At 30.3% G+C, this 20,603-nt stretch overlaps 1 protein-coding gene across 4 annotated transcripts in view; it reads right to left on the bottom strand.

Annotated features, from left to right (window-relative positions):
• Positions 1-540: 540 nt before the first annotated feature.
• Positions 541-20,603, bottom strand: part of LOC129808327 (striatin) — a 58,292-nt gene continuing 38,229 nt past the window's right edge. For 2 of the 4 annotated variants that reach the window (XM_055858172.1, XM_055858176.1), the window contains exons 4-5: positions 13,444-13,515; positions 541-13,367 (exon numbers count right to left, since the gene is read on the bottom strand). In XM_055858172.1, the coding sequence (XP_055714147.1) occupies positions 12,205-13,367; positions 13,444-13,515 (1,235 nt within the window). In that variant the 3' untranslated portion in view covers positions 541-12,204. The remainder of the gene's footprint in view (positions 13,368-13,443; positions 13,516-20,603) is intronic. The other 2 variants (XM_055858174.1, XM_055858175.1) reach the window with 1 other exon arrangement.

Raw genomic sequence — 20,603 nt, 5'->3', positions numbered from 1 at the left:
GTCAAAAAATGATTGTAGGGTTACTAGCTTTACAATAATTTGGATTTCAAAATTAGAAAGGCACTTACCTTTTCCTGACTCCTGAGTAAAATATCCAGTGAGTTAGGAAGTGTTACTTGGGTAGTTTCTTTGAAAATTTTAAAATAAACCGAACGATTCATAAAAAAAAGATATCCTTGGTTGCCCCGTTGTCCCTTATTTTAAATTTGGAGCGCTGAAGGGTGTTTTCTTGATATCTTTTAGGCCTACACTGTGTTGGGTCAATATCTCGTGCTGAAGAAGGACTCGGAGCTGTTCAAGGAGTGGATGAAGGACATCTGCAATGCCAACGCCAAACAAGCTGCTGATTGCTATCAATGTCTCAACGATTGGTGTGAAGAATTCTTGTAATCTCCCCTCTTTCTCCAGAAACACGGACAAACTCCTCTAATCCAATATTTTATTTTTTGTACCGAAGTCTTAATTTCCATGTAAAACTTCAAAAGAAAATATTTTTAATGCTGTAAACAAAAGAAATCTGTATAAATAAAAGCTTTAAAGTGAAAAACAAAAAGAAAACTTTTATTTTTGAGAGTCCAAGCTGCAATAAAACCACATTTTCTGTCCACTTTTTATTAAAATGCACAAAAAAAACTCGTAATAATTTTTATGCACTTTATAGTTTGTTGATTTTGCTTTAATTATTGTTAGGTATTTCTTCTTTTTATTTATCATCTCTCATTTGTTTTTTTTTTAATAATTATAATTACTAATAGTTCAATACAGCTTTTCTCATGATTTTTTTTTACTTCTTCTAATATATTTTTTTAAATTTTCTTTTCACTGAAAATTCGTCGTTTTCTGTCACATTTTTCACCTTTTCTTTCATTTTTGCTTTTCCAACAATCATCTCTGCAGTGAATTTATTCAATACAGTTTTTTTTTGTATATTTGTTAAATGTTCTATGAATATTATTTACCTTTTTCTCCTTTCCCTCTCCGCATTCTCTCTCTTTCTTTTGCTCTTTTCAATAGAAATGAGTTTTATTTTATCTTTTTTTTTGAGAGATAATTGAAAAAATGTTATTTGCTTTCTTTTTTTTTTCTTGAAATTGTCTTAACAATTAAATTAAGAATCTGAGTATTATTCCTTTCTCAGTGTTTTTTTCTATGCAGGAAATTTCCTTAAATATCGAAGAGGTTATGTTTTTAACTGAAATTTTTTATGCTTTCAGAATTTGAGGTTATTTTGAACATAACGTAAAGAAATTATGACAAGATTAGGGTGAAAAAAATCCTTTTGAATTTTATAAATGAATTCTGTTTAATTTTTTTTTAAATATTATTTGAGATATTTGCAAACAATTTAAATTAGTTTGATTATTTTCCGATGATTTTAAACAGTTTGTAGAATTCCAACTAGAACTTTACAAGTTGCAGCCTTAGAAAAAGCTTCTAAAGCTCACAATTAGATGCATTTGAAATAGTAAGAAGTATTTCAATAAACTACTCTTTCCAATTAAAAGAAATAAACATTTTCTAACCCCAAAAAATTTAAGGTTAGCTTCTCTGCATTCAAATTTTAATGAATTTTAAGGGAAAGGTAAATCAAGCACATTGAAGCAAATAAAATAAAGCTGGCTTTAATTTCTGTCGAAATAAGACGCTGATGCTTCTTTTCGTCTTAAAAATCAAAATTAAGGTTACATTTTTGTAGGTTAAAATACAATGAGCCTGATCCTCTTGTTTTTGCATTGGAGGAATTTATCTAAATAAAATCTAATAAAAAAATTATCTACGATTTAACCGCGTAAAAGGATGTCAAAATGCAAGATTATTTACACATTCAAAGTTTGTTAGCAATGTGAGGTTATGTCTAACATAACCTTCAAATTTAACGTTACACAAACTTTAGGTTTCTGGAGTTTTCGAGAAAACAGCAAAGGAATTTGTTAATTTCAATAGGCTTTTCTGAATAGTTATTCTAATGGCCTCTACACACTGGGAGCAATTTCTTTAAAAAATGCCTTTTTAAAGAAAATTTTCTTGAACTTCCACCTTGGAAGCTTACGCGGATTTTGAGCAGACATGACAGAAAAGGCTGCTGGAAATCCAATGGAATCGCCGCGGCCGTTGGCTATAGGGTAAGACCGTTTAAATTGGAGAAAGGCAACTTAATCTTGCTTTCTCAAGTAAGAAATGATTGATTTTTTGAGGTTATGCACAAAATAACCTCAAAATCTACAAAAAACAACTCATGGAAGGAAAAGGGATCATTCCTGTAACTTCAAAATTATTTAATCTAAAGGGGATTTTAAGTAGGAAGTCCCTTAAATATTCTCCCTGGAAACTTTTCTGAATTGAAATGTCAAAACATTTTGGGGTTATGTACAAGACATCTCTGAGTGGATGGAATTTAACCAAAGATGAGGTAGCTCCGGGCGTTTAAAGAAATTACTCGTCGAGATCGAGTGAGGAACGCGGCCGTTTGTTCCGTATGGACACGTTCAGCGCATGGATAGAAAAAGGATTCCCCAGAAAAGCTATGCAAGCCTTTGTGAGAAGGCGTCGTTCTTGAGGCAGACATAGGACAAGGTGGCTCAATCAAATTCAGAATCTTGTCTTGGAGCGCATTGAGTTCGAACCCGAATATCTTCGTGAACTGGCGGAGGATCGACAAGCGTGGGTTGCTAAATTGAAAGTCATGACAGAAATATCTGTGACAGAAATTCCTTAATCTTCCTTTGTCAAGTAAGAAATAATTGTGTTTTTTTAGGTTATAGACAAAATAACCTCAAATTCCGCAAAAATCTCAACACTGAGAAAAAAAGAGGCTGCGATTAACTTTTTTTCGTCATAACTTTAACACTTTTTAGGTGTAAAAATATATCAACATTTTTTAATGTTAATTGTACACCTTTTAAGGGTAAAATCAACATGAAAGAAGGGTAACCTTAACCCATAATACACCTAAAAAGCATAATATTTACAACGATTTCGGATCAATGCTGCAGGGTAAAATAAACATTTCCTGAATGTTATTTTAACTTTTTCGGATTTCTCTCAGTGAAGAAAGGAAAAGAAGTCATCTCTGTAACCGCTGTAACCTCAAAATTATTTTACCTAAAGAGAATTTTACGTGGTAAATTCTTTAATTTTCTCTCCGGAAACTCTTTCTGAAATGAAATGTCAAAACTTTTTGTGGTTATGTACAAGAAATTCCTGAAGGGATGAAATATAACCCAAGATATACCTACCTAGATTAAAAAAATTGAGGTTATAAGCGTTATAACCTCATTTGACAACATAACCTCTTTTTTTATTTAAGAAAATTCCCTGCAAAGATTTTTTAAACAATTCTCAAGAATTTTCATTAACCTGAAAATTCTCATTCGTTCTACTATTCCCTCCTTCTTGTTTACCCTTTGAATATTATGAGTTTTATGTTTTTTTTTTGTATTGTGGATCAGTTATTATACAAAATTGGTCGATATTTCACCTTTCAACTGCTATTTTTTTTTAGTTTTTTCTTTGCTTTTCCAATTTCCGTGAGAAAGTTGTTTTTTGTCCACTTTTTTGACTTGCGATACCTTGAAAAAATAAAAAATAGCGAAAGCCGAAACAAATATTTTTCCGAAGTTTGTTTGTTTTTTTTTAGGCAAAAGAACCCCGAAAAATTTCCATTTTTTTCTTTCCTAATATTTTAACTTTCTCATTTTTATTTTTATTTATTTTTCTTTATTGTAATTATTTATTCTCTGCATTCCTCTATCATTAATTTAAATTACAATATATTACAGATAAACACACAATTTACTGTTTTTTTTTTACTTATTCTCACATTTTTTTACTTTTTTATCTATATAAGATTTTTTTTATTCTCTTTGTAGTGTTAGATTTGCGGTTATAATATTTATTATTTAATTAATTTTAAATGTTTTTCCTCCATGTTTCTTTTCTCACTTCTTTCTTCTTTTTTTTATCATTAAATTGAATAAATGTAAAGTAATATTACCTAAGGATTATCATTAAATTTCTTTTTTCATCTATTTTTCTCAATATTTTTTTCTCCTCATTTTTTTCCTTTTAAAGTGCTACACATTTTTTTCATTTTCATTTTTTTTTTACTTGTATTGATGTCGCAATTATATTATTCCTTTTTTATTACATTTATTAAACCGCTAATATATTTTTACGGATATATTTTTTGTTTTTTCTTTTTTTTTTAATAATCTTTTCTCAGTGGTTAAAGTTCACTCTCGTGTTTCTTGCCTCACTAAATTTTAGCAACAATTATTACAATTTTTTATTTATATTTTTTTTCATGAACACCACCATCATACTTCCATTATTACAATAAGTTTATCAATAAATGAATAAATGTTTTTGTTTTTCTCATCTACTCTCTCTTTCTCTCTCTCTTTCAATATCATCTCTCTACGTGTCCTTTAAAATTATATTTATATTTCAAATACAATAATTATAAATATATTTCAAAATTTCTAAATCACTTCATTACAGGAGATAAATATATTCATACAATTGTCTCATTCTAGAATTTCTCTCTCATTTCCCATCCCTTTCTATTTTCCCTTTCCCCCCTCTCCATATCTCTCTCTCTCTCTTCAATCTTTAATTTAATCCGTTTCTAATTTTTTTTTTTGATAAAGATTTGATTTTTCTACGAAACATTTGCTGAAATTTTCAAATTCCGGAAGACATTTTCAAGGAATATTACCAAAATTCCTTGAAAACATTGCAATTTTTGACAGCGAAACCCTTCAATTCTAAACTTGTTAAATGTGCATTCCGGAATGTTTCAGAATTTTTCACATTTGCCCTGGAATTAAGAAAGGAATATTTCTCAAAATTTTGACAACAAAAAACTCTTTCTTTCTAAGTTTTTTTTTAAAGTTCATTCCGGAATATTTCATATTTCTCCGGATCTTCTGACTTTCATAAAGCAACTTGGAAAATGAAAAAACAACTTGACAGCAAAAAGTTCTTTCTTCCATTCCAAGCTCGTGAAATATCCATTCCGGAATGTTTTAATGTTTTCGGCACTTTTCCGGAGTTCCTGGATTTCAGACCACGAAATTTTAATTAGAAATATTCCTTAAAAAATTGAAGACTTTTGACGACAGATAAACTCATAAATATCAAGCTTGATAAATATCTATTCCGGGATATTTCTTTCTTTTTAAATATTTATCCGGAAATTCTGAAGTACAAATTACGAAAGTTCGTGAAGCATAACAATATTTCAATTGTTTGACACTAGTCCGGAGCAAAATTTTGTGAAATATTTCACAAAATAAATGAATTTTTTTGATATTTAAGACATTTATTTCCAAGCTTATTGAATGTCAATTCCGGAATATTTCAGATTTTTTTGTTATTTATCCGGAACTCTTGAATCAAAGATGACGGAAAGGAATATTTTTCGAAAATTTGATAGCTAAATCCTTCAATTCCAAGCCTATTAAGGTGGTGGCATTACTTGTGGTCTCTCTTTACGTATGGCCTCGTCAGAATTATTGTCAGAAAATGATTCCGAAAACCAAAAAAAAGTGATGTGCTATTAAAACACATCAAATATTTTTAATTTTGAGCTTTATCGACATCATCGAAGAGGCCATAGTTAAAGACAGAGGCCACAAGTAATGTCGCCACCCTATACGTCCATTTCGGAATATTTCAGAATTTTTGGCATTTCTCCGAACTGGATTAAACTTCACAGAATTTCAGCTAGAAATATTTCTTAGAAATATTAAGAACTCTTGACAAATAAATTTATTAATGCCAAGCTTATTAAAGGTTCATTCCGGAATTTTTCAGATTTTTTTTGACAATTCTCACAATTATCCGGAACTTTTAAATTAAAGTTAACAAAATTTCGTGAAGCAATATTCCTTGAAGAATGAATAACTTTCAACAGTAAAATATTTCTATTCCAACCTTATTAAAAGTCCATTCCGGAATTATTTTTTTTATTTTATTTTTCTTTATTATTCCGGATTTCCTGGATTAATGGTCATGGATTTTTATATATAAATATTTCATAAAAAATGAGAGCTTTTTGCAGATAAACTCTTCAATTTCAAGGATCCAAAGCTTGTTAAATGTTCATTCCTGAATGTTTAAGAAATATTTGACATTTATCCGGAAATTCTGAATTGAAAATCACGGAGTTTGACGTCAAAACATTCCTTGAAAAATTGAAGGCTTTTGACGATTCGTGAATTCCAAGCTTGTTAAATGCCCATTCAAGAATATTTCAAAATATTTTTAATATTCATCCGGAAATTCTGCATGAAAGATCACTGAATTATCTCAAGCGTATTAAGCAATATTCTTTGAAAGACGAGTACCTTTTTAAAGTAAAGTCTTTGTCCTTCAAGCTTGTTAAATGTTTATTTCGGAAAATTCCTAAATTTTTGACATTTTGTTCGGAATTGGATTAAAGAAAACGAAAATTTATCGAGGAATATTCTTTGAAAAATTTATAACTTTTGACAATGAGTCTAATTTGAATAAATGTCAGTTCTGAAATATTTCAGAAGTTTTGACATTTTTATGGAACTCCTGGATTAAAGATCACAGAATTTTGACAAGGAATATTCCTTGTAAAACTCACATTTTTGCAAATTGAAGCTAGTTATTTGTAGACTCTGAAATATTCGCATCTTCAGCCCAAATATTCGGGATATCCCAGAATTTTTGACATTTGTCAAAATTTTGTAACTCCGGAATTTCAAATAGCGAATTTTTTGCAAAAAAAAATGATTGAAATGCTGTCGACTTCAATTGAACTTCATGTGAACCCTTCAATTCAATTTTATTTAATCTGAATTTCGAAATATTGCCGATATAAAATTTGTATCCCGGAATTTTTCAATAAATCTAAGATATTTTGTTAAAGTTTTCTAATCCTGGATTTAAGAATTGTAGATTTTTCTCCTTAAAAATGAATTTTCTCAGAAATATCTTCTTTATTGAATTTCTAACTTGCCAAATATCCTTTTCGGAATAATTCTCAACTTAAAATATTCCGGAATTTTTTAAAACAGGATTTTGAATATTTTTTTTTTAGAATTTCATGAAGTTTAAATTTTCCATTAATTTTAATATAGCGTAAATTTTTCTTCCGGAGTTAGAAAAATTCGAAAATGTTCGTCTTATTTTCTTCGACTTTATCCAATTGAAGTGCCCAATAATAAGATGAATAAGAGTATCTCAAGCTCTTATTTGCCAAATTTGAAAAGTATGGTTATGTGGAACATAACCTAAAGAAGACTGTATACATTCATGTAAAAGTGAAAGATTTCGAATTTTAATTTACAAATTTCAGCAAGTTACATAACAGGAAGATTATTTAATTAATTGTATTGTAACTAACCTCAAAATTTAAATAATATGGTCCTAACCTCAAAACCTTTGCTTTTTAGGTTACATTTTGTTAAATTTTTGATATTATGATGGTAGAGTATACGATGTCACCACGAAAAACTAAGATAATCGATTTGTGTTCTCTCTGAAATTATTTCGGAATTTTTTTAAGGTTAGGTTTAACCTAACCTCATTTTCGAAGCTGATTTTATAACTTTTATACAGTTTAACCTGTCTCAGCGTTGAAAGTATGATTAAATTGTGAAAATCTGTAATTGTAAACTACCTTGGCAGTATTTTTCGACACTTCGTGACCAAATAAAATATTTCTATCCATTTTAGCTTACAATTTTCATTTTCTTTCAACAGAAGATCAATAGAATATGAATAAAATTAAAAGTACAAGTATTCAAAAATGTCTCCTACAAAAGAAATACAATACTGTACCGAAAACTTTTATTTGGCAAAGAATTTATTTTAGAATTTGAGGTTATGTTTTACCTAACCTCAAAAATTTTATTTTTTTAAAAGAAATTTACAATTTTATCACGCAAAAAATGCTCATGCCTTCAATATTTTCATATTTATGACTTAAAAATTTACTTCTGAAAATGTTTAGTATTCAAGTTCTATTAGGATTGTGAGGTTAGAAATTGAAAAATTTAAGATTTAAAGAATTTTCTCATCGGATTGCTCTTTTTGCCATGGCAATCGATAAAATTTTCTACATTCAAAATTAAAGGATACTGCCACAAAAATAGCTCTTGAATTTTTTAGGTTAGACTCAACCTAACCTCAAACTTTTCAAGTTAACCTATTGAAACAAATAAGAGAACGAGGCGTCTTGTTCAGAAAATTTTCTGAAGTTCAAAAATCCGTAATTTTTCCAGAAGGTTTCAAATTTTAAAGAGAGAGACTGTTGTGAAGGATTTTCTTTGAGTAATTTGTTAAATTGTCGGGACAATTTTCTCTTATGATTCGCAACCAGGCGATACAATTCATCTTCCCTTTCATCAATTTGCTGAACTTTAACACGGTTCGTAGTTACATTTTATCATCAAGTATTACTAAAAGAAAAATTACTGTACATGCAAATGTCCTACGTGAGAGTCATTTCCGTTTATTTATGTTTTTTTTTTAATTACTCTCACGTCTCTTTAAAATATTAATATTTCATCAAAATGTCTTAATGCAAAAGAAGGAGAAAAATATCCTACAATTTTTTCATATCATTATACTTTGCATAACTTCTGATAATATTTAATTATTTACTTGTATTTTTTTCGTTTTATTATGCTTTGTTTTTCTTTTTTTTTGTTGAGGGAATCTTAATGTACACTTATGAAGGTTTTTATTTTGTTCTTTTTTTTGTCTCAAATATGCTCCTATTATTAATGCTTTACTTGTTTTCGTGTTTGGTTAAATGCCAGAAAGGAGATAATCATTCACTTCAATTGTATGAAATGTTACATGCTCACATTTTTAAAAGAAAAATATTGCGAAAAATTGCAAAAATACACAAGAGGTTAGGTTGAAAAGTGAGGTTATGTGAAGATGTATCTGCTAAGTAAACATAACCTGCAAAATTTTGAATAGAAAAACCTCTGGAAAGATATTTTTGTATACAAAATTATGCAGTTTATGAATAAATTTTCATTGTAAATAAAATTTTAAATTATAACCTCATTTTTTTGATACATAACTAAATGAAATGGAATTGAGTATCGAAGGTATAAATTCTAAAAAAAAAGACTTTAGATTTTAAGTTTAAACTCCAAAATTTTGAGGTTATGTCCTCTTCGGGAAATGTCACTTTGTAACATAACCTCTTGCCTATTTAAATAATTTCTTCGAGAAATGAAAAAAAAACAGAAAAAATAACAATTAAGTAAAAAAATGTCGAGATGGTTAGAATAGAATGGAGTGCAAATAGTCACTAAGAAATGCTCAGGAGGGAAAAGGGGAAAAAATGTAACAAAAAATATGGATTTTATTCTACTTTGTCTTCTCTAATTTTCTTTTATATCAAATTCCCTTTTAATCATTCTCAACTTTAATTGTTCTTTTAAATATATTTGTTTGTCTTAGCTGGGATTTTTCACCAATCCCTTTATTGCTTGTTTTATGGCCAGAAATGATATAGTAAAGATATAGAAAATTATACAGCTAAATTCGTTAATTTACTCACCGTTTTATTGCTAAAAGTGAGGTTATATTGAACATAACCTTAATTTTATAAAGGAGGACGTTAAATATTTACGTCATCCATTACGTAAGTATTAATGGAAAGTTTTAAATTAAATTATGTATTTAGGTTGATTTAGAACAGCCTCCTCTCGAATCCCTCGTTTGAACTAAAATCTTGACATTTACTTGATTTAGTACACGGCATTAAAACTAAATTGTTCTACACTCAAATCAAAAAAACTTAAAGTTTATAAATAAAGATAACTACAGTTGTACATTGATGTACTAAAAATATGTGTACTAATAAATGTACCAAAAGTACTAGAAAAATTAGTACACGTAATAACAGACGACTCTGTTATTATAACATTTCAGTAATTTGGATAAAAAATCAGAATTATATTTTTAGAAGAACCTTAGTGAGAATTTGTTAATGTACTAAAAGAGTATTGGATTATTAAGTTGTATTATTAGTTTGAAATATTGAAAAAAAGTGAAAACAACTTAACGTGTACTAAATGATTAGCTGTGAACCAAATCAATGATTTTTTTTTTTAGAACAAAAAGAGCAGATATGCCACGAAGTACTAAAACAACAACGCCTCTGGAGGACCAAAAAAAACTTTAGATAACAATTTGCATTAGGAACTTGAAATATAAAAAAAAGATGAACATGTACTAAAACATGTATAGTATCAAAGTCATAGAATTTATTGAGAGCAATGAGAAGTTAAAATTCAAAGAGTACTAAAAAATATATATGCAAATTATTAAAAGAAAAAAAATATTGGAATTTGATTTAATAGCTTGAATAAAAAAATATAAAACTCAATATGTACTAAATAATTATCAATTCAATTTGACAATGCAATTTTTGATAATTTGTGGAAGAAAACTACGATTTTCTTTTAGAACAAAATAAGGGAGAAATTACTAAATTTGTTTCAAGAACCTGAAATATTAAAAAAAAAAAAAAGAAATAATACACGTGTACTAAACGATTATTCATCCATTTTTTAAATGAAACTTTCGGGAATTTGTGAAGTCAAAATTTTGTTTTTAGTACTAAATAGGGAATGAATTCCAAGAAGTACTAAAAACAACATACTTAAAGTTCTATAAAAAAAACTGTAATGAATTTGTATTAATAGCTTGAAATATTGAAAAATAAGTTAAAGGATCAATATGTACTAAATAATAATCTGTACTTTCTGTCAATGCAATTTTTGCCAATTTGTAAAAAAACAAGTCTTTTTTTTTAGAACAAAATAAGGGAGTAATTCCAAAAGTACTAAAAAAAAAATAACGTAGTCAGTTCTACCATTTTTTTTAGTACGAATTTGATTAGGAATTTTATTGCGAAAAGTCAAAATGTTCTTTTTAGTACAAAGTAGGAATTCTAGGAAGTATGATGTACTAAAAAGTAACGTAGTTTTATGAAAAACTGTGTAGATCAATATGTACTAAATAATTATCAATGCATTCGATCAATGTACTAAAAAACGCTGCTTAGTTCCAAAGAGAAATCTTTGAAAGGAATTTGCATGGAATTTGTTAAAAACTTATTAGGTTATCAGAACAAGGGCACTCAATGGGCCAAGTGGTAGAGCACTCGCTCTATGATGCAAGTGTCCTGGGTTCGAATCCTCTTTAGGTCACCAGGAATTTTTCTGGTGTTAAAGGTGTTCGGATTCGGATTGCATCCAGTGAGCTTCACTGCACTTGATTCTACGGGCATGGGACTGACAACCTCATGCCGTACAAGAAAAAATAATAATGCATGTCTAGAAATCCCCTTGCGGGAAGGCCTTGTTCCTTCATAGAATATTGTGCCAGCATTATATTATTATTATTATCAGAACAAAGTGATGTAGACTGCACGAACGTACTAAAAATAAATAAGTTGATAAGGAGATTTGAATTCATTTTGATTTATTTCAAGCACAATTGACTTCTTGTTTTATTTCTTTTTATTTATTCCGGATGGTCTAAAAACAATATTTAAGTGCTAAAATGAAAGAAAAGTTTACAAAAACAAGGGTACAGTCACCCGCGTCTACGCGTATTATTGATTTTTTTCTCCACTGAAGTATATCCTTAGTGTGAAATCTCATTTTGTACCGGTTCTATTTGTTCCAAGTGACTAATTTTAGTACTAAAATGCAGATATTTCAATTTCTAGCATTTTCATGACGTTCAATACCGATTAAACGATGGAAAAAAATGGAAGGTGCTCAGGTTTGAACCCAGAACTTTTCAGTCGCAAAGTTCATTCTCGCTGTTTTTCAGGTTAAATTCAAAATAACCTTGAAATTAGCAAATACCCGTTGAGTAAATTAAAGAATTGAGCCTGTCAAGTTCTTTTTTTCTGCAAAAAATGCATCTTCCCTCCAAAATTTCCATATTTTTTTTCAAAATGAAAAACTAAAAGTCTCAGTATTTTTTTTTCTATACTACAAAATTTTTTTCTTGCTACATTCACTTCTACTTAAATATCTTTTTTATTCACTTGTTTTTCTTTTTATTAGAGAGATGTGCTCATTTGAATGACAGTGATTTTTCCTCGATCTACAATTTGTTTTTTTTTTTAATAATTTTCTTTTTCAACTCACATTTGGATTCCATGGTGTATATTTGCTCTGAAGATAATTAGACAAAAACTTTGGCGAGAGCATCAGCGCCAGCACTTGCAATATACGGACGTGATGGATGGAAGGCAACGTCCAATATGCTCTCGTCAAATTTCTTCCGATGCGCCGTAATTTCCTGCACGCACGTCTTATTATCGAGATTCCACAGGCGTATCGAGGAATCATGGGAGCCGGACAGAAGGTACAGTCCTTGGGAATCAATGGCCAGACTAGTGACTGCATCCAAATGGGCGACCATTGAGTGCACAAGGGTGCCACTTGTATTGTCCCAAAATCGAATATGTCGATCTTCATGAGCCGTTATTGTGACCGGGAGCAATGGATGGCTAATAACGCGATTGATATACTTGGCAAAGACACCACTGGCCTCCTGTGAAGCCTGTTCCAACTTCACAATCACCTTGCCCGTTTCCGTATCATAGATCACGCATTTGGCCGACGGATAGGCTACAACAATCCGATCAGCTTCGTCCCGGACGAAATCAACCGAAGTCGGTACACCTTCCGTATCGGAGGTGTATGTCTTGAGTAGAGGTGTCTTAGCTTGAGGTGACCACAATTTAACTGTGCCATCTGCTGACGATGACACCAAATGTCCATGAGTATGATTGACAGCCAAACCCCAAATGGCATCAGAATGACCTTCAAGTGTCCCCTTGAGGACACTCGGATCGTAACTATCGTACGGATCAATATTGGAATTTGGCAAATTCCACATATTTATCACGCTATCCAAACCACCCGAATAACACTGTTCCCCATTTGCTGACATCGCCAAACACATCACTGGGCCACTGTGCGAACGAAAAGTATACAATGGCTCAACATCGAGACTAGCTGACTTCTTAGCTGGCACAGTTTTTTGCAAATTCCACAATTTCAACGTATGATCCTCCGATGCTGTAATCAATACAGGTTCCTGCGGATGAAATGCCAATGCCCTAACCCCATCGAAATGCGACCTAAGTGTATATTTGGCATTCCATGTCTTCCTATATGACTCCTTGCTATTCGAACCATCGTAAGCCGTCTCCGCCTCATTGTTCACCGTCAATTGGGCCAATTCACCTAAACCCAATGATGAATCCACATCCTCATCGGAAGCTATCATATTTCGCCGACTAGATGCATTGCCGAAGGATTCTGGGATAAAAAAATGTCCTAAGAAGGTCACAATCAACCATTAACCGAGTTCTCTTTCACTAAACAAAGATCCCCCAGAATATATCTCACTCACCCGTACTATCTTCACCCCCTGTCAACATGTTGAGCTCATTGAGAACCTCCTCGGCCTCAGCATCTACATCATCTGTGCAGTAGACAACAATAAAATTGCCATCAGCTAAATAAAGTTACAAGCCACACTCACCGAGTTGAACTTTGGCAAAAAAACAAAATATTCTTTCTTGAGGAAATTCATGATAAAAAACCTCTTCTCAATTCAAAATATGCTCAATTTTGTGACGGCATTTTATTTTACATGAAAAAAACCTTGTACTAAAAATGAACTAAAAATTAGTACATGTGCTAAATGAAAGAAGTAACTAAAAAGCATGACATATCTGAATTGAAAGCAAATTATCGTACTGAAACACCTGTGTACTAAAAATGAACCAAAAATGCGATGAAAATTAGTACAGCAGAGTCTTCAAGTACAGTCATGACTTAGCTGAACTGAAGAAAACTACAGAAAAAACAAGCTTAATTTTGTGGAAACACATTATCGAACTGAAACACTTGTGTACTAAAAAATGAACAAAAATTGTAGTCAAAATTAGTACAGCAGAGTTTTCTAGTACAGTCATGAATTAGCCGCAATGAAGAAAACTCAGGAAAAACAAGTTTAATTTTGTGAAAACACATTATCGAACTGAAACATCTGTGTACTAAAAAATGAACTAAAATTGTGGTCAAAATTAGTACAGCAGAGTCTTCAGGTACAGTCATGACTTAGCTGAGCTGAAGAAAACTCAGGAAAAACAAGCTTAATTTTGTGAAAACACATTATCGAACTGAAACACCTGTGTACTAAAAAATGAACTAAAATTGTGGTCAAAATTAGTACAGCAGAGTCTTCTGGTACAGTCATGACTTAGCTGAACTGAAGAAAACTCAGAAAAACAAACTTAATTTTGTGGAAACCCATTATCGTACTGAAACACCTGTGTACTAAAAAATGAACCATAAAGGTGATAAAAATTAGTACAATAGTCTTCTAGTAGAGTCATGGCTTACTTAGCTGAACTGACGAAAACTCAAAAAACATGGACAATTTTGTTAAAACATATTATACTGAAATAAGTATAATGAAAAATGTACGAAAAGTGTGATAAAAATTAGTACAGTAGTTTTCCAAATTCAAAGGTTTGGGAGGACGGTTGGGTTGTTGTATGAACGACAATTCCCACTTCCTTATTCAAACGATATTTACAAAACTATACTATGACCACAACAACTTAGTACAAGTGTGTGCTAAATAATTTGCTCTGCAGTGAAGACTATATTTTCCCAAGTCAAGAAAAAAAACTTATACACAATATTATGACTAGAATAATATAGTACAGTCATGTGCTAAGTGATTTACTGAACATTATTTTTTCAGAATATTCTGCAAAATTAAGAAAAATGCTTATTTTTCTTTATACACAATGATGTACTAAGAAAACTTCGTACCAAGAACACTAAGGGCATTCATGTGCGAAATGGAAAAATAAGAATTTTCTTGTTCTAGAGAGAAAGGGGATAAATTCTATTAAGTACTAAAAAATAAACATGGTAAATAGAAACTTAAAGAATTTTGATAGAAGATTTCATTACTAGATTATAGTAAGGAATAAAATTGAGATTGAAGTTTTCGGAATAACAAGGATAATTTTAATACAGTACTAAAAATAATTGATCTACAGAAAGTACAAAAAAAAAGATCAAAAAATTATTTAAAATCAACTTAAAGTACTGCAGAATCGATAATCGATAAGTGTTCATAAGATGATAGATAGAAATATTCTAATTTCAGTAAATGCTTGTACTAAATAATTAAAAAAAATTTACTCTGTTAAAATTTTTTAAAACAAAGGTATACTTCAAAAAGTACTAAAAAATAAAGTTGAGTATAGTGCTAAAAGTACTTCAAAGGAAAGTCGATAGACTATGGAATGAATAATTTAGTACAATGATGTACTAAATATCTCTGCAATAAACTTTTGAAATATTAAACTTTTAGGAGAAAATAATTACGTTTTTTTTTAAACAAAATAGAGAAAGGTTTACCTATAAATTAAGAAGTCCTGGAATTATTGATTCAACATTCGATTTTTTTAGTACAGCAAATTTTAGACGTAAAACTATACAAATTACTGAAAATGAACCCCATTCATTCATATTAATGATAATTTATTGAAACAAAAAATCATTTTAAGAAGATTATAATAGCTTTTTAACGCAAGTACTAAAAATGTATTTCCATAATTGTACAACATGCATTACCAAATTATTCTTGAAGTACTAAAATATCAATAAAACAACTAATAAATAAGTATAAAATAAGCTATGAGCAATATTTTGAATTAATTGGGAGGTTCTTCATGTTGGGACAAGGTACAGTTTTGAGTTATGGATAAATTACGAAAACATGTACTAAAATTTTTTGCTCACGTGTTATACAAATGATTAATTTTTAGTACAAAAATATTTTCCGTAAAATAGTTAAATTGATGAACGGAACATTTTTACGTGCTTCTGCGTAAACGAATTTTTTCTGTTGGTTTTTCTCTCGATTGTTTACTTCATTCCTTGTTATGTTCTAAAATCATCAAACAGCCGTGACAGGCACCAAGCCGAACAAGTCGCTTACGTAGAAGCACTTGTGAGCAAAAGAGTGCTGAAAAAAATGTGCATTTTTCATTGGAATAGCCCTCTCTTTCCTTTAGTTTATTTTACATTTTTTTTTTAGTACATGACTGTTTTCATGTGCTTTTACGTAATAGACTGCTTTTTATGTTGGTTTCTGCCAGGACTGTATGATGGTTATGGAACACGACGGGAACTTGGATAAACAGTCGGGACAGGAACTAGCACCCAGAAAAAAAAATAGATAATACAGAAGTACGTGAATGCAGTCATGTACTAAAAAAAATAGTTCGGGAAAAAGATTTCTCCTTTCCATTTTCCATTCCAAGAATTCACAACATGAATGGGACTTGGAAAAACAGTCGGGATAGGAATTAACACAGAAAAAATCGATAGCGCAGAAGCACGTGAGTACAGTCATGTACTAAAAATAAATGTTCAGGAAAAAGTTTTCTCCTTTCCATTTTTCATTGGAATATGACCTCAATTCCTGAGAAGGAAGTCTTAGAGATTTCAGTACAAGATGACAAAATACAAGAAGTTCTAAAACAAAAACACAATAATTTTGTTCATGATGTAGTTCAGAACAAGTACTAAAAGTCTAACTTGGAATTCGCTAAGAATTCAGGACACGACGGGAACTTGGAAAAACAGTCGGGATAGGAATTAACACAGAGAAAAACTCGATAACGCAGAAGCACGTGAGTACAGTCATGTACTAAAAATAAATGTTCAGGAAAAGTTTTCTCCTTTCCATTTTTCATTGGAATATCACCTCAATTCATGAGAACAAAGTCCCAGAGATTTCAGTACAAGATGACAAAATACAAGAAGTTCCACAACTAAAACACAATCATTTCGTTTATGATGTAGTTTAGAACAAGTACTAAAAGTCTAACTTAAAATTCGCCAAGAATTCTTGTGCGAATCTTTTGCTAACCTCCCTTTTTGTACTTTTAATCATGTGCTAATTCACAGATATGTTCTAAAAGTTAACTACTTTATTTTTTTTAGTACAATTAAAATTAATTGCGAGCCATACAAATTCGTGATAAGGAAAAAAGGCAAGGCCATGAATTAATATTTTTTCATGTACAATGGCCCCTCTCTATTAATTAATTTAGTATTAAGGGTAATTTATCAAAATGTAAAAGGACCATAAAACAAAAGTTACCATAATACAATGATTTCACAAACAACACAATGATGTTTTAATTTTGCGGAAAAAGCAGGAACAAGAATGAAAAGGTCTTGCAATGCCGCAGGATATAGAATTCTACAATTCAGCAAAAGTTTAATTTCTGGGTCTATACTACCAAAGTGAAAATTCTTGCGATTTCTATCTTCGTAAGAATAAAAGTAATGTGAAGTGAAGCGAAAAACTTTTCACTTTCGTCACATTGTGATTGTTTTTTTATGCAATATGTGTGTTGAGAGTCTCCGCATGTTTGATAGACAATGAACCTTTTTCTCAGAAAATCCATAAAGTTTATACAATAAAATGGACAAGCGAATTGCTCTCAGAAATCGCCTCTAAAGCAGCGGAAAAGAAAGAAATTTCACAGTTTTTATTCTTGAGTGATCGTCTCAAATCTGAAACGAATTTTTTGATTTAAAACAAAAATCAGCAATTTTGAAATATTTCACGTATATTTAGAAAAATTCCAGAAATTGCTGTATACAGCCAAGTTCTTGCTAAACTATTTCATTTAACGTCAGTTTAGAAGTCAGACAGAATTTTCAGAGCACCAGAAATTCAATTGAGAGAGAAATCAATTTGAGAAAATTTCGAGCAACTTAAAATGCAGAAGACGCATTTCAATTTGCTGTATTTGAATAATGTAATACAAAAAAAAACACTTTGGAAGGAAGTTTTCTGTCAAAAATAAACTTCCGGAACGAATTTGAGAATTATCGATTGCCAGTAGAGAATATCAATTAAGGCTCTACCTGAGGAAATAAAAGCACTGAATGATTCTGCAATATTGATCAGGTAAGCAATTATATTTGATTTGATTATATCCTCAATTAATGTGAACCATATAGAGAGCACTTTGGAAAATTTCCGCTTTATCCAATATTCCTCGTCAAGTTAATTTAAATTTAATAATAACGCTTATCTGTGCTGTAATTTATTATGATCTCCGGATAAAATGAACAATTTCCCTTGTAAAAGAGAGATGGCTTTGCGGAATACTCCAAATCATAAAATTAATTTGTGATAATTATTTATATTATATTTATATTATATTTACTGGTTGGTCTAAATAATTTTAATGTGATACTAAAATCGTTGTAAAACGTTCTCAAAATTATGTAAAAGTCAAAAAAATAAATTATAACCTGTACAGGATTCAAAGACCTTTCAAATGAACCCATTTTTGTCACAATCGGTTAAGAAGTGCGCTCTCTAAAGCACTTTTTATGTTTAAACTTAAAAAAAACCATATTCAAGCAATAGAAAATTAATAAGTTTTTCAAGCTTAATTAATTATTTTCAGAGGTTTTATTCATATTCATTTTCGTTACGTTAAAAACTTATATAATTTGCATTTGATTTGAACTGTACTAAAAAAATTAGTATGATTTTAGAACATGTCTTAAGAATTATGCAATCACATTACTAATTGAAAATTGTGCCTTATATGTTATTTAAATTATTTTTAAACATTTTTAAGGCATTGTATTTGATTACAAGCTAGTTTAGAACATCCATGTACTAAAAGATTGTTTGAGAAAAAAGTTCATTAAGCGGATACACGGATCTTGTTTAAATAAAAATTTTTTTTTCCCAATTTGACAAAAACTTATTTTACAGAGTTCCTAATTTAGTACCTTCATGTACTAAATGAATCAATGAAATCGTCTCATTATTAACAATATTTCCCATGCTTTATTTTATTAAATTTATTTTCTAATGTTTAACTTCTGACTCGATATAGTTTAGTACGGCAAAGAAACACACAATTTAAATCATCCCGATATTGAGTTAAAATTTATTAAATTAGAATCTGAGATTGTTTTGGGAGAAATCATATTCTCTCTGCATTAACCCTTTGACCAAAATTAATATGATAATAATAATTCACCTACTAAATTTAGTACTGACTAAATTTGATTTTTAGTGAACAAAACAATTTTTTTACTCACAAAAAATGATTTTAGTACAGACATGTACTAAACTGAAAATGCAATTTTTCTTAGGAGTCCTGAATGATACATGTTTTGAAAATCAAAGGAAGTTTAACTAAAAACAAAAATATAAGCCCTGAGTGTTTCAGAATTCTTCATTGAATTGCTAAATACCAATATTTAAAACTTTCATTAAAATTGTTCTTCAAAGTAATTCTTAAAAGCAGAATTTCAGATAGAATTTCAATTCAATTATCTTTTTTTCTATCGAGAATATTATTAAAAGAGAAAGGGATGTTTACATAATCTTTTAAGAAAGAGATAATAAAAGAAAACAAAAAGTATCAGTTAAATAGAAACAGTTATAAAGATATTGTAAACAGTCATGGCAAAAGTGGAAAGAATTCTTTCGAAAAAGGAGAAATTTCAGAGAAAACAGGGACAACTCTGGCGAAAATGGAAACAGTCGCGACGAAAAAGGAAAGCCTCAGAAAAAAACGGAAGGATTCATGGATAAAATTAGAAGTCTCACAGAAAAACAGGAATAGTTTCCTAGAACATGTAAACAGTCACAGCAAAAGTGAGAAGAATTCAGGCGAAATGGAAACAGTCCGCCGAGGAAAATAGACACAGTCACAACGAGATTGGAAACAATTCCGGAGAAAATGGAAACAGTTCCTGTAAATATGAGAACAGTTCCGGCGAATATTGATAAAGTTCGAACAAAAAATGGGAACAATTTCAGAGAAAATGGAAACAGTTCATGTGTATATGAGAACAGTTCTGGTGAAAATACGAACGGCTCCGGAGGAAATCGAATCAGTTTCGGTAAAAGTAAAAACAGTCGTGATAAAATAGTAATACTGTTTCGTACAAATGACAAACACTCATCACGAAAATGGACAGTTTTACTGAAAATAGGAACTGTTACGTAGATATTGTAAACAGACACGGCAAAAATGAAAACAATCCCGGCAAAAATGGAAATGATTCCGGTGAAAATAAAAACAGTCGCCACGAAAATGAGAAGTCAAAGACAAGATTGAAAGGTTCATGGCCAAAATAAAAAGTCCTAGTCATAATAGGAACATTTGCGTATAAGATGTAAGCAGTCACAGCGAAAATGAGAAGAATTCTGGTGAAAATGAACCGACTCTGCGAATATGGGAAGACTTCCGGCGAATATAGGAACAGTTCGAGGAAACATGGTAACAATTCAGCCAAAATGGAAAGTCCTGGTGAAAATGAAAATAGTCCTTGTAAATATGGAAATAGTTCCGGCGAATATAGGAACACTTTCGGTTAAAATGGAAATAGGTACAGCGAAGATGGGAACAATTCCGGTCCCTGCGAATATGGGGAACAGTTCTGGCGAATATAGGAACAGATCGAGGAAAAATGGTAACAATTCAGCCA

Source organism: Phlebotomus papatasi, chromosome 3 (assembly GCF_024763615.1).
Source record: "Phlebotomus papatasi isolate M1 chromosome 3, Ppap_2.1, whole genome shotgun sequence".
NCBI lineage: Eukaryota > Metazoa > Arthropoda > Insecta > Diptera > Psychodidae > Phlebotomus > Phlebotomus papatasi.
Note: the sequence above shows the minus strand (reverse complement) of the source record. Positions and strands in the feature narration are given on the sequence as shown.